Source organism: Diplodia seriata, assembly GCF_021436955.1.
Source record: "Diplodia seriata strain FDS-637 chromosome Unknown scaffold_1, whole genome shotgun sequence".
NCBI classification, from domain to species: domain Eukaryota; kingdom Fungi; phylum Ascomycota; class Dothideomycetes; order Botryosphaeriales; family Botryosphaeriaceae; genus Diplodia; species Diplodia seriata.
Window position 1 is genome coordinate 1,680,694 of NW_027117308.1, and position 14,719 is coordinate 1,695,412.

General features: G+C 56.4%; 4 protein-coding genes across 4 annotated transcripts; 2 read left to right on the forward strand and 2 right to left on the reverse strand.

Annotated features, from left to right (window-relative positions):
- Nucleotides 1-1,581: 1,581 nt before the first annotated feature.
- Nucleotides 1,582-3,386, forward strand: SLS55_000499 (uncharacterized protein; the record flags this gene model as incomplete). The annotated part of the gene is made up of 4 exons (XM_066772010.1): nt 1,582-1,682; nt 1,733-1,987; nt 2,168-2,445; nt 2,500-3,386. 4 exons carry the CDS (start codon nt 1,582-1,584, stop codon nt 3,384-3,386), a joined length of 1,521 nt encoding a protein of 506 aa, XP_066637289.1.
- Nucleotides 3,387-4,584: 1,198 nt separating this feature from the next.
- Nucleotides 4,585-8,182, reverse strand: SLS55_000500 (uncharacterized protein; the record flags this gene model as incomplete). Its single annotated transcript, XM_066772011.1, has 5 exons — nt 4,585-6,729; nt 6,778-7,107; nt 7,158-7,402; nt 7,456-7,785; nt 7,840-8,182. 5 exons carry the CDS (start codon nt 8,180-8,182, stop codon nt 4,585-4,587), a joined length of 3,393 nt encoding a protein of 1,130 aa, XP_066637290.1.
- A 2,094-nt stretch (nt 8,183-10,276) lies between these two features.
- Nucleotides 10,277-11,896, forward strand: SLS55_000501 (uncharacterized protein; the record flags this gene model as incomplete). The annotated part of the gene is made up of 5 exons (XM_066772012.1): nt 10,277-10,518; nt 10,569-10,630; nt 10,679-10,880; nt 11,036-11,486; nt 11,585-11,896. 5 exons carry the CDS (start codon nt 10,277-10,279, stop codon nt 11,894-11,896), a joined length of 1,269 nt encoding a protein of 422 aa, XP_066637291.1.
- Nucleotides 11,897-12,417: 521 nt separating this feature from the next.
- On the reverse strand, nt 12,418-14,025 carry SLS55_000502 (uncharacterized protein; the record flags this gene model as incomplete). The annotated part of the gene is made up of 3 exons (XM_066772013.1): nt 12,418-13,487; nt 13,554-13,920; nt 13,996-14,025. The coding sequence occupies 3 exons, from the start codon at nt 14,023-14,025 to the stop codon at nt 12,418-12,420; spliced, it is 1,467 nt and encodes a 488-aa protein (XP_066637292.1).
- Nucleotides 14,026-14,719: the final 694 nt, after the last annotated feature.

Below are 14,719 nucleotides of genomic sequence, written 5' to 3' on the forward strand. Positions count from 1 at the left end.
CACAGGCACAGACACAGGCACCGGCATCGGCACACGAGAGGTGATGGCTCTAGAGCAGGTGGGGGTGTTCGTAGTCACATGGCGGGATCTCTGGTGTTGACAGTGGCACTGCCCGGTGATCCGCCCCTTTGGGCGGCGGGGTGCGTAAGTGTCTGCCCGAGGGAGCCGTGGAGAGGGGAGAGCGCTTCGAGACGAGCGTTCGTTGGCTGTGTGGGGAGAGGCTGGCGACCGGGGTGTAGCGCATCCCGCTCGCTAAGGCGTCGACTGGCCAGGGGCGGCTGCGGCCCCGGTCACCGCCTTGCGCCCTCCGCCCCAAAAGCTCGACTCTCGCACTCGCAACGCCGCCCGTCATGGAGCCAAGCCGGCCATGGAGGATTCCGCGCCGTACAGAGATGGCGGCAAGGATCGCTGGGGGCCGCCAACCATCCAGCTGCGCTTCCTATCTATCCACTGCATCCCGCCCCGTGGCCGCCGCTCTTGGCCTGCCTGCAGCTGCTCCTCGCCGTGAAAAGAAATACTACTAGAGCCGTTGGATCCTCTCGCGCTGCGCCTGCAATTCGGCAAGAAGGACGTTGTCATCGTCATTATCTCAACAGGCCTCACACGCTCCTACGGCGCTGCACGTTTCGCAACCACACCCACCGTGTCTCAAGCGACCGAGGAAAACCACAACTCCTGCCCGCTCAGCAAGGCAACCGTCGCTGTCCGCGAATATCGAGCCTTCACAGCTCTTCGCGCCGGTGCAAGCGCGACTGCGAGGAACATAAACACTGTCCTCCAATCGACCTCAGCACCGCCACGTCGTCTCTGCCTCAGTAGCCGCCCATTGAAGCCTCGCCGCCACCCTACGCACGTCCCGCTAATCGGCGAAGTTAGCCGGCAGACGCCACCAACGCTTTTCCTAAGGATATTCAAGAGCCAGGAGAAATCAAGAATCGAATATGCACGCGCACGGAGCGTCGCAGATTTGACACAGCTATCCGACATCCTCGCGACGGCTCGGCCCCTCGACCTGCCCCGCTCCCGTATAGCGTCTACATCTGCATGATAGACGGCCCTCTTCTGTCCACTGCCCTGAAAATCCCCTCTCGGAACTGCTGCTTCCTGGATTAGGCATTCAAGCAACCGCCAAGCTCCCGTCCCGATCGACTGAACCGTCCTCTTTCCGGTCTCACTTTTTCGTGCTCCACTCTGCACCGTGGATCGGGCAATTACAGCTGAACGCGCCGTTGCTTGAGCCCTGCCTGATCGCCTCCAGATCGCACGCACGAGACAACCTGCGCATCCGCCCCCCAGCCTGAGGCTCCCTCTAAAAGCTTGGCCCCGATACCCCACGGGTCATAACGATCTTAACGAATCTCTGTTTTCCTTCTGGGATCTCTTTCTCTTCCTTGCACTTCGCTGGTCGGTTGTTGCCGCTGCATACACCATCCATTCTTTTCTGGATACCCTCTTCAAAACTACCCTCATTTAATTGCTCAACACGACAAAGAACCTGTCTCCATCGATACTAGAAAACAGACGACCAGAGTTGGATTCGTCTACCGCCCCGTGCAGACAACAGTACTGCGAACCGCCAAAATGGCTGCAAAGCAGTCGTGGACGTCGCACTTCATACCACGGAAGCTGCTCTTCTATTTCATCTTCCATGGATTGCACATCGGCATCTTCGCCTTCGGATGGTATGTTTTCCTAGGCCAGCGAAACTCCAACCACGCTGACAGCATGATAGGTACAAGCAAGCAGCCGAACCAAGACTGGCTGCTTTGAACGGTCTCAAGTTCTCCGTCTGGATTTCCCGTGGTGCTGGACTGGTCTTGTCTTTCGATGTTCTCTTCATTCTCTTGCCAATGTGCAGGACCCTGCTCCGTGTCATCCGTCCAAAAGTGCGGTGGCTACCTCTCGACGAGTCCCAATGGTTTCACAGACAAGTCGCCTATGCCATGGTTTTCTGGACTGCCACGCATGTCCTTGCGCACTATGTGAAGTAAGTCTTCCGTGCTGACGCAGATCCATATCATACTGACTCAAGCAGCTTCTTCAATGTTGAAAAAACCCAAGTCCGGCCCGAGCTGGCTCTTCAAATTCACTATACACAGGCCGGAGGAATTACAGGTCACGTCATGCTTCTATGCATGCTCCTGATCTACACAACTGCCCATCACAGAATCCGTCAGCAATCTTTCGAGACGTTCTGGTACACTCACCACCTATTCATCCCGTTTCTCCTTGGCATGTATACGCACGCCACGGGATGTTTTGTTCGAGACAGTGTGGACCCGGTATCTCCATTCGGCGGTGCCAACTTTTGGAACCACTGTATTGGATATCAGGGCTGGCGCTGGGAGCTCTGGGGCGGCGGCATTTACTTGTTCGAGCGTCTCTACCGCGAGGTCAGAGCCAGGCGTGATACACGGATCGTCAAGGTGGTGAGACATCCATATGGTCAGTATACCTTGTCCGAATATCATCCGCAGAATGGCTAACACAGAATTGCAGACGCTGTCGAGATTCAATTCACCAAGCCCTCCATGAGGTACAAGCCCGGCCAATGGCTGTTCATCAACTGTCCGTCCGTCAGTGGCTACCAATGGCATCCATTCACCATCACTTCTTGCCCATATGACCCTTACATTTCGATTCACGTGCGTCAAGTTGGTGATTTCACCCGCGCGTTCGCCGATGCCCTTGGTGCGGGTCCTGCTCAGTCGAAGCTTTACGATGACATGGACCCCAATGGCATGTACGAGATTGCCCTCCAGCACGGACAGGAGATGCCCGCAATCCGCATCGACGGTCCTTACGGAGCACCAGCTGAAGATGTCTTCGACAACGAGATCGCCGTTCTCATCGGAACCGGTATCGGTGTAACCCCTTGGGCTTCCATTTTGAAAAACATCTGGCACATGCGTCTCTCGCCCAATCCACCCAAGCGTCTCCGCCGTGTAGAGTTTATCTGGGTGTGCAAGGACACGAGCTCATTCGAGTGGTTCCAAGCGCTGCTGTCATCTCTCGAGGCACAATCGCCAGGGTCCGGTCCGAACGGAAACGAAGATTTCCTGCGCATCCACACTTACCTTACTCAAAAGGTCGACGTCGATACCGCCAACAACATTGTCCTCAACTCCGTCGGCACCGATAAGGATCCCCTCACCGAGCTGAAGTCTCGCACCAACTTCGGCCGGCCCGACTTCAGCAAGCTCCTCGTCGGCATGCGCGATGGTATCATGACGCGCAGCTACATGAGCGGTCTGGAGAGCAGTCTGCGGACCGACGTTGGAGTTTACTTCTGTGGGCCCAGCGTCGCTGCTCGCGACATCAACAAGGCCTGCAAGGCCGCAACGTGTCCGGACGTGCGGTTCAGGTTTTGGAAGGAGCACTTCTAGATGTTCTCTTTCCCTCCTTCCCCTTGTTGCCATTTCGATTGTCAAAGGCGTTGGTCCGGTAAAGCTGTATTAGCAGCTTCGGAGGGTTGTGAACAAGGAGAACATAAGACGGATCGGAATATGGGGGATCACGGGAGATCCACAAGCGATGGTTTTGATATCTGGAATCGTTTACGCATCTCCTTGTTGTCGATTTAAGCGCGCCCGAGTTTCTGCACTGCCGAGCATTTTCCTCCCTACATGCATCTGCTCCGATATTAGCCTGAAGTGTTTTGATAGTGTCATCGTCGTTTGTTCGCCTGTTGATACCGGGGGTTTCCCCAGAGATGTCCAATTTTCAGTTTCACAGCCGTGTCAAGTGGTCGCGCCATTCTTACATGATTTGAGAAAACAGTGCATGAGAGTTATGACTATGTGACCATGTAGCAGACGGAGAACACCGAATCTCAAAACGTGAAGATTCAGGATTTGATATTCATGCAGCAGCCAGCCCCTTGGACTCACAGCGTAATCTCCTTTGCGCTCTGCTGATCGTGGCGAGAGATAAGTGCTGATACGATGAACCTGGATGATCATGTCACAGTTGGACTCGGCGCGAAGATCGCAAAAGGGTGTATATGGTAGAACATCGTCACAAGCTGCTATATGGGCATGCATGTATTCTTGTCTTGATCTAGAGCCATAACTCGATGAAGGTGTCCTACTACTCAGATGTCGCTTGAGTCAAAAGATCCATCCGAAGAAGGGAAGCCGACTGGGGGAAAAAAACGGAAAAAAAAAAAAGACAGTCATGTCATGGCTGTATTTCCCACGGAACTTTTCTAGCTTAGCTGTAACGGTCTCTATTTGAACGTTCCAAACTTGTCGGAAATCTTCAACTCCCAGCTCCAGGGTGGTAGAAGCCTTCTGCGTCTTCACCCGGATTTCAAAGTTGTACTCTACTCAAGCGACTCGGCTCCAAGGAAAATTCCTATCACAGTCATACATGATTATTAACCGCGCCGTTGATACAGTGTCAGCGCCCAGGGCCGCGTCTGCCCATATCCTATGATCCATAGAAATACACTCAAATGACCCCCCGATCCAAATGACTCACTCTCCCACAGAGACCAAACGAGAGAAAGCGAGGGTATCTTCGCACATATGTACATACATAGCAAAAGGAAAGAAAAAAAAAAAAAGACAAAGAATCAACAGCCTACCACGCCATCCTCGCCACCCAACCTCGCGGCCACTTCCTCGCCGCCCACTTCCTCGTCTCATCCAGCAGCAATATGCCCATTCCAAACGCCATGGGCAAGAACCAGTGCTCCACCGGCACGCTCGTCGTCGCAAGTACCTCCTGCAGCCGCTGCGGGTACAGGAACAGGAAGGCGATACATAAGCTGAATAGGATGGCCGGAAAGAGCCACAAGTTGCGCGTCTCCTTGACCCATAGCGGGGGGTGTTGCAGCAGCGATAGGCGACGCGTGCGCACGGCCATGAGGTTAAACCACTGCATGACGACCAGGTTAACGAAGTAGATGGAGCTGGCGTGGTTCAAAATCTGCTGGCTGCGCTCCAGGCTCATGCCGTTGGGCACAGCGCCGAAGCCGAACCACAGCGTCGAGAAGGGTAGGCCCTGGCGCTGGCAATACCAGTACGCCATGGCGAAGGACGAGACGGACTGGATGACCCCGATGATGCCGTACGCGTGGAGGATGAGCTTCCAGTCGACGAGGCGGTCTTTGCGCGGGTTGCGCGGCCGCTGCAGCAGCACATCCGCCTCGGGCTTCTCGTACGCGATGGCCGTCGCCGCGGCGCAGTCGGTGAAGCAGCAGATGATGATCATCAGGAACGACGACAATACTTGCGGCAGCCCGAACAGCACATTTGTCATGACTGGCCAAAACTCGGAGAAGGAGCCGGCCGGGAGTAGGTAGCAGATAGTCTTCTTGAGGTTGTCGAAGACCACGCGCCCGTACTTGACCGCTTCTACGACCGCGGCGAAAGACTCGAGCAGCACCATGTCTGCCGCTTCGATGGCGATGTCGCTGCCTCCGCCCATGGCGATGCCAATATCTGCCTGCTTGAGCGATGGCGCATCGTTGACGCCGTCGCCTGTCATACCCACCGTCTCCTGTCGCGCCTGCAGCTCTGTCACGATCCTGAGTTTCTGCTCTGGCGTTGTGCGCGCAAAGACGATCTCGTCGTACTTGCAGAGCGCGTCCCACTGCTCGTCCGTCAGGGCGTTCATGTCACCGCCACTGATTACCAGCGAGCGCGGCGTACCTGACATGGTCGGTGTCGGGGGCAAGGTTTCAATGGACTTTTCCCCTAGCGGAGGAGTGTACTTCATCGATAACGAACGAATGTCGTGGATTTCTTCGGGGGGATTCGTGATGATACCGCATTCGGCGGCGATGGCGGCAGCTGTCAGTTGGAAGTCGCCGGTGACCATGAAAATCTTGATACCGGCACCACGCAGTGTCTTCACGACCTCTGGGATCTCGTCCCTGGGAGGATCGACGATGGCGACGAGACCGATGAGGAGAAACCCCCTATTAGCCTCATCCATGATGGCATTTTCGTACTGAGCGGACTCAATGGAAAGCCCGGAAATGTGCTTCGGTAAGATCTTCTGGGCTAGGAGGATGACACGCTTCCCTTGCTTCGAATAAATATTCTTAGCCTCGTCGAGCAAATGCCGGTCCGACTCCGTAAGGGGCTGGGCATGGCCTTCGTAATCCATGAAGCGCGTACACCTAGGCAAGAGGATGTCTGGGGCACCCTTGATCATCAGAACTTGGTCCTCAGGCTTGGGGTTGTCGTTGTCAAACAATGCGTCGTTGGAAGGCTCGTATGCGTCACGCTGCGCCACCTGGATCATGAACTTGTTTTTGCTGTTGAACGCAACGCGGTAAACATTGCGCCATTTCTGGCGCGTCTCATGAACGGGCAAAAGACCTTCGGAGAAGCGCAAAACGGCCGTGTCGGTGGCGTCCCCATTGATCTTGCGCTCAGAAAGGGGCTTGGCCATGGTGGATGCATCAAACTCGCCGGCATTGCAGACGCTGCCAACAATGGCGAGCTGCTTACAGCCTAGCGATGGCTCAGTGATGTTCACTGCGACACGAGACAGTTGCACTTTGCCAACTGCTTCGGTAGCAGTCAGTGCGTCGCAACCAACAAGGCAGTCGGTCACACGCATCTGATTCTTAGTCAAGGTACCAGTCTTGTCGGAACAGATGACACTGACGGAGCCGAGGGTCTCGACGGTCTTGAGAGACTTGCAGAGGATTGCATTCTGCCTCATAATGTTCGCAACAATGGTCAAACTGGCCGTGACAGCGATTGGAAGACCCTGATGAGAATTAGCAAAGAAGCAGAGGATTTGCAAACAGTCACGTACCTCAGGAATGAATGCGACTGCTACACTGACACAATCTACGATGAGTAGAGAGACATTGATCCAACCAGGGTGGTCGCGGCGCAGCCAGCTGGCCCAAACGGCAATGACGATAACGACCATGGTGATCATGATGGAGACAATGATGCCAACGAAGTAATAGATTTCCTTCTCGAGACTGGTAAGGCCCGTCTTGGGGGCACTGGTGAGTTTCGCAAGGCGACCGAAGACCGAATGGTCACCAGTGCCAATGACGACACCAACCGCGGAGCCAGATACGATGTGGGTTCCGGCCATGCCGATGCAGGCTGTCTCGAGGAAGTTGTCGTCGGTCTGTCTCCATCAGCGAGCGCTTCTGTGGTGTGAAAGGAGGTAGCACCTACCGAGTCGACAGTACCGCGAAGAGGGGCGGTCTCGCCAGTAAGAATGGACCGATCGAACTTGGCATCTGGTGAAACTTCGACAAAACGAACATCTGCAGAGAGCTTGTCGCCCATCTTGAGGTAAAGAACATCGCCGGGGACGATGTCGGCACCCGGATGGTGTTGCTTAGTGCCGTCGCGCAGCAAAAGACACTCTTCGGGGAGCATGGTCTTGATGGATGACATGACTCGAGAGCTGGACCAGTCTGTGTTATATGTATGAGTGTGGTCCATCATGGTAGGTAGGGCTGGGACATACCCTGGTAGAAGTTGAAGGCAGCATTGATGAAGAAGACAACAAGCAGGACAATGGCCAGCGCCAGGTTTGCCGGAGCAGGAGGGTCACCCAAAGGCTTCCATGCGACGAAGACGAGAATGGAGGCTGTCAAGAGAATGGTGCCAAATCCACCGAAGAAGTATCCCACAAGTCTGCGAAACCATGTCGAGGGAGGCGGCGAGGGGGCATTGGGGCCGTATTCCTTGAGTTTGCGGGCGGCTCCGTCGGCAGACAGACCCTGCTGGAGCGAGGTCGAGAGGCGAATGCACAAGTCCTGAGTGGTGATCGTATGCCAGTCGACGGTGGCATAGTCTGAAAAGTCAGCAGGTCGAGACGGAATGGGATAAGGCAGCGAGAACAACGTACCAAATTCGGCACCGAGCTTCTTCTTTGACTTTGCCTTCTCCTTTTGCTTGAGTTCCAGCTCCTCGACGGCTTTGGCCTGAGTGTGCTCAACGTTGAAAGAGAGAGTACGGAACTGAATGGGCAAGGCAACGCCGGGATCTACCTCGCGACGGGCAAAGGAGCGCGAGGTGCGAGCGGACAAATCGGAGGTGTTGGAAGCGCGGCGACGCAGGCTTCTGCGACGCAGAGCCTCGACATCCTCGGCATAACGGATGCGATTGGGGGCAGCGGAGATGAGGTCGGGGTCATTGTCGAGGTCGGTTGAGGGCTGAGCCTGCTGAGAGTGGGAGGGTTGGTCGGTCATGGTTCGCTCTTGCTGGTGCTGGTGCTGGAACTTCACAAAAGGGCAGGAGCGAAAACAGGAAGGAAGCGGCAGCAAACACAGCAATGCGCAGCACAAGAGAGTCGGGAGGGCGTGAGAAGCTGCAAAACGCACTCAGAACTGAGCGCTCATATACTGCGAGCTTGCCGTGTCATCACTCGTGATGCGGGATTTATGAGTGGTTGGCCAAGCAGAGTGGCTGTGTGCAGAGTCTCTCTGGATCTGGCACGCGAGCTGCGCACAGCTCCAGCAGCAGAAAGTCAGGGTCTGGCTGCGGCGGTGTGTCTGGATGGAGAAACAGCTAGCTGAGGCATTTTCGCAGTGAGGGTTGACAAAGGCAGGCTAGCTGAAATGATACATGACATAGGCTCTGACATAGCCTCGGCGTGCGCGAATTTCAGCACACACATGCGTCAATAACGCCTCAGCAGGCAAGAAAAACGGCAATACAGACAGCGAAATCGACCGTTTTCCAGCGAGGTTTTTGTTTCGAAGTGAGTTGTGGTGGTGACGTGAACTAAGGCCAGGCCAAGCTTTGGGGCGGAGCGCTGAGGGGCCCGTGCGTGTGCGTGGGCGAGGGTGTGGGCAAGGTGGTCTCGAGTCGATTGGCGGAATGAACAAGGCTGAAACGCCCGTACGTACGCCTTATAGGAACTGGCGTGCGGCGCGACGCGAGGGATGTCATTATTGCTGGGAGGAGCTTGAGCGCACGGGATTCGACGCGCTGCCGCCCTTCGGTACCTTGGCTCGTTCGGCAAAGGGGTTGCGCCATGCTGGCCGTGCCTCCTGCTCGACCTAGCCCTACCCGGTATGTGTAGCCTGGTCCCTGGGCCCACACGCTCGCATCTTACTTCTCCTTCACCAGCCTTCGCATGCAACATCCGTCAGTCATTTCCACGCCGCTCAGGAACCTTTCGCCTCTGCTGGTGCATGGGCGTGTAGTGCCGTAACTTGCTCCTTCTCGTCAACCAGACTGGGACTATGCCGTGCAATACCGTCCCGTCAACGTCCGCAGGAAGAGAACTGGGACAGCAGGAGAGGGTACCCAGACATCTGAGGAACGGAACCGGCCTCACGTGTGTGGCTGCGCTGCGTGTTCACGCCCATGAAAATTCCATCTAATTTCTTTTTAGGGTGGTGACATCGCCAACCTCCCATCTGACGTCGGGCGCCGTTTGCCGCATGCGTCCAAGCACACCGGGTTGTGGACGTCTGTGCAAGCTGAACAGGCCCATCACTGGGGGCTTGCCGCCGCGTGCGCTCCATCATCTATACCTCCGCTTGCTGGCTGCCCTTCGTTGGCTAGATTCTCAGGTATTTGTGATAATGCCGGTCCTTCAACCTCCCTTTGGAAGAACCAACGTTGCTTCTGCCGCCATATGGGAGCACAAGCAAAAGGAATGCGCGGTCCGCCCCCGTATCCGATTACTGCATTCCCGCCACGCGTCATATCGCGATGCTACCCCAGGAAGCCCGGCACCAGCTCCTCCCGAAGCTAAGGACCGCCACCTCTCGACCCCACCAATCAGCATCTCCCCTTACTCAGAGATCTACACAGCTCTCAGCCAACTTTGGCCGCCCGTTTGCCTGAAGTTCCCTTTTCGGGAGCCCGCGTGCTCTTCCAAGTCTCTTTCTCCATGCTTCCTCCGCTCTCGAACTCCTTAGCGCTGCAACTTACATGATAAGCTTGACTTTGTCGCATATCATGCACCCCTTTCGATAAAGTACCTGTAGATCAATTGCTTCCTTCAGACAAACACCCTCTCGCGCTTGACCATCCCCCAGCTTTGTGGGGTAGTCGCGCCCTTCCTTCCCCTCTCCAGCTCAGCCCGGACCCTTGCAAGTGGTAAAGATACCGAGGCCTTTCGGCTCGTTCACAAGACTGCTCTGTGCAGTAACTTCAGGCCAGTGATGCCGTGGCTTGTTTAGTGCATGCGCATACCTTCCCAAGAGCCGTGATAGATGAGTATAAATGCTCTAACTTCCTGAGCAGCTCGAAGATGAGCAAACCGAGCAGCTGCCTGTCTTACGTCTCAATCACTCGAGTCTTGACATTCAAGTCACGTCATCTTCAACATGCCTTCCTCTTGGCTTGCATTGGGCACCTTTGCTCTTGTTAGCCAAGCCGCAGCCTTCCCGGCTCTGGCTGAGCAGCACGCCGCACACTTGTCCCGGAAGGAAAAGAGGTTGAATGGTATCAGCCCGGGTTTCGATGCTGAAGCACAGCGGATTGATGTCTCTGGGGAGCACGCCTTCGTGCCGCCGGGATCCGGAGACAAGAGAGGTCCCTGCCCAGGCCTCAATGCCTTGGCCAACCAGTACGTGCATGTCCCCATCCTTGATTCATATTCATGCTTATAGTTCTCAGTAATTATCTACCCCACAACGGTGTAGCGACCATCACGCAATTCGTAGAGGCCACGAATCAAGGTAAATCAAGCAAGGCTATCCTTATCATCAAACTAACAAACGGCATAGTTTACGGGATGGGCATTGACCTAGCTACCTTTCTCTCTGTTTACGGCGCCGTCATGGATGGAGACGGCCTCAGCTGGTCTATCGGTGGCGCACCGGACACGACGGACCTGCTCAACTTGCTCACCCAGCCTCAAGGCATCTCCGGCTCGCACAACAAGTATGAGACCGATGGAAGTCCGACACGCGGAGATTTGTTCTTGTAGTAAGTCCATTTTCTTCTGAACATTTGCACAACCCATCTACTTTCCCTCCCTCTCTCTGCCTATAGGCCTCAACCCTTTTGATACGGACGACCTTTTTTCTCCTCTTTCTCATATACAAGAGCAACATGGACTGACTCAATTCTCACTATTCCAGCGGCAACAATTTCGCCGTCGTCCGCTCCCAGTGGGACGACCTCTTCGCCAAACAAGCCGGCATCCCCAACGAACAATCCAACTACGGCCTCGGCCTCTTGACCGATTTCCGTGTCGAACGCTTCCAGCAAGGCATCTCATCCAACCCCTACTTCTTCAACGCACCTTTCTCCGGCGTCGTCGTGCAGCCCGCCGCGTACACCTTCATATACCGCTTCATGGCCAACAAGAGCGCCGAGCACCCCGAGGGCGTGCTGACCAAGGAGGTGCTCAAGAGCTTCTTCGCCTTCACCGGCCCGGATGACGACATGACGCACAACCCGGGCTGCGAGCGGATCCCCGAGAACTGGTACAAGCGGGCGATCGGCGACGAATACACGATCCCGTTCTACGCGATCGATCTAAACACCGCCGCGCTGGAGCACCCACAATTCTTGGACATCGGCGGAAACGTGAGTTTTCCTCCTCTCCCATTCCCACATCTTCCCCTCTCCTCCAAATTTTCTTCCCGAAGAGACACGAAAGCCCACCGCTGATCTCCCGTCTCCAGACCGGCACCACCAACACCTTCACCCCCATCGACCTCCAAAATCTCACCGGCGGCCTCTACAACACCGCGACCCTCCTCGAGGGCAACAACCTCGCCTGCTTCGGCTTCCAAGCCGCCATCCAGTTCGCGCCCGACCTGCTAAAAGGCCTCGTCAGGGACCTCGCCGGCTCGCTTGGCCAGCTGGGCGACGCCCTGACGAATGCGCTCGGCGGCCTCGGGTGTCCGGAGTTGGGCGGCGAGAGTTGGGACGAGAGCGGTTTGGACCAGTTTCCGGGGTGGACCGAGCTGAGAACGGATGGAACGTATCCGTGAGGATCAAAGTGAAGTATCTGGGGCATGAACAACCGATGATGGTAATGAGAGCGAGCACGCTTCGTGCGGCTAAGACATATGCAATCCAATGACCAAAACAATCAGAGAAATGCCGTTTCGTATATATCAGAAGTGATACTGCTTCAAAGTAACAATCATGCATTGGCAAAGTTTCTTCCTGGGATAGATAATGAACGTCAGTGTACAGACACCAAGAATTACTTCAGCATTCATTACTCAGAAATGCATCATTCAAAAGTTGAACTTAAAAAAAAAAAAAAAAGCCGTGTTACTGGTCATTAACATCCGGAACAATTGCGCTTTGCTAGAATACTGGCAATTTGGGTTCGATATTCTCCACTAAACGAATACCACGCTACCATTACTGTTCAGTCTTGTCCAGTTCAACACCACCAAGCTCTCCAGCCGTTTATCCCCTCGTCATGACCTAGTCTGCCGACGAAGCCTCAGTATGCGATCGCGGAAGAACCAAGAAAATAAAGGGCACCATCTCAATCACCCTACACATGAAACCCCAACACCTCATTCGCCCGATCCAACACAGCCCGCTGGCCCGGCGACAACCCCTCAACCGTGCTATCCCACGCCTCCAAGCCCCACGCCCTCCTCCCTTCCCTGCCCGCCATCTGCGCCACCTGCTCTGCCGTCGGTCTGTCCACATGCCGACTCTCGCCCTCGCCACCGCCAAAGTCCGGACTGGGCACGCCGCGGCGCCAGCAGTCGCGCTGCCGGGCTAGGTAGGCGGCGTTGCTCTCCGTGAGCGGGCAGGCGGGTATGTACATGACGGACGAATCCGCTTTCCCGGCGTGCGTGGTGTCAACGGCGTGGATGCCGTCGCAATGCCACGACACGTAGTCGCCGGGCCGCACGCGGGGGACATGCACCATGCTGCGCGTGAGGTCGAGGTGCGGGTGGAGTGCGGCGCGCAGCTCTTGGCCCTGGCCGGGGGTGGCGCCCTGGAGCCACGAGCTGGGTTCAGGTTGCTCCAGCTGCCAGTTGTGCGGATCGAGGAAGGACGGGTCGAAGCCGCTGGTGGATTTGGAGTCGGTCGGGCCCTTCTTGGGCGTGAAGAATGGTCGGAGCAGAATGTAGGCGGTGGCGCGGGATAGCAACGGGTTGACCAGCAGCGTGCCCTCGGACGGCCCCGTCTCGCTCATGCTCAGCCAGCCCTGGAACATGCGGAACATGCTGCACGCCCCCACGCCCTGATACATGTCCGAGACCACCGGCAGCCGCGAGCCAGCCTCCCATGGGTCGTACTCCTCCCATCGCCCCTCGAAGATCTTGTCGTACACGCCACCGCGCCCGTAGCCCTCCGGCTCCCACCGCTCGACCGACCCACCGTCAACGTGCGGGCCCAGCGCGAACTTGGCATCGCCCGGCTGCCGGATGCGCAGCCGGTCCGCGTATGCTGTGGGGTGCTGTGTCGATATTTGCGCGTGCGGGTCCGCGGCGTGCCAAAACGACATCAGGTAGCGCTGCGTGTTCAGCACGTCTGGATGCGTGCGCGCCCGCATCTGCGGCCTCGACCAGTAGAGCTCGAAGACTTGAGGGTTGTCGGATGGGAAAGCTGGTGGATGCCGCATCAGTCCCGTGTCGCAGAAACGCACCGTTCAGAAGAATAAATGGAACTCACCCTTCGTGTGCGGATTCTTCCTCACATATTCCTCAATCTCATCTTTGTACCCACGCGCTTCCTTCTCATCCACAACGCCTCTCACAATGGCGACGCCTCTTTTTCGGTGTTCGTCAACAAACTCCTGGCTGACGGTCCCGTTCACAATATCCTTGTACTGCACTTCCGGAACGACTTTGCTGCCCTGCTCGACGATATGCGGGATCTCGGTACGCAAGTCTTTCAGCAGGCGCTCCCAGGACGCGCGGATCGCATCCTCACGCCCTGCGATGAGGTTCTTCTTCAGTGTGGCATAACGCGGCTCAAGAGGGGTGAACTCCTTCCCGCTGAGCGAAGCGAATGCGTCTGAGATGTCGCCAGCACGTTTCTGTGTCGATGCGGGCGCGGTCGCGGCGGTGCGGGCGAGATGAAAGGTTGAGGGTAGAGTAGCATGTGTGCGCACGCGCGAGGAGTGGCGGAGCGTGGAGAGCATCGTGAAATTGCACCGTGGGGGGAGTTGGTGAGAGGCGATGGCGTCTCACTCAAGGCGAGATGGAACGAGGACGGCAAGGCTGCGGGGGCGGGATGTGACGCTGCGATGGAATCTGAAGGTGTGATTGATGCAGAGAACATGCTTGCTGACGACTGCGTTGGTTGGCGGCCTCTTTATGCCGTGCCATGGTCAGAGGTGCTCCACAGAGATTCTCCAAGATGTGGAGAGCGCGGAATGCGGAGGAAGCGCGGGGCGGCACGGCGGAGCTGTCGAGGGCGGGCGGGATGCGCATTGGGGTAACTTCGGAATGGCTAATCTTCGGGCGGGTGCTGGATAAACAGTGGATTTCATTCGCTGACGTCGATGGAGGGGTAGCGGCGCGGGGCAGCCATCCTGCGACTTTCTCCAAAATCGCGATGTCGGCCCGCCTCTCCCTCGACCGCCTGCTGGTGTGTCTGCTGTGTCCGGCAGAATCGACAAAAGGCCGTCTGCCACTAGAGGCGACCGTGCCGTAGGAACCGCCTTCAGCCTCTTCCTGCATCCTCCGTGTACTGAACAGGCAAATCTGCCATCACGAGACGGCGTCGGCGGCACGTCCTCCGTGGCTATATTGGAAGAAAGAAGTGGAGAAGGCGCGCGACGGCACTTAAGAAGAGTGCGACGCCCGAGTTAGTCTCTCCATTGTGTTCGCTCG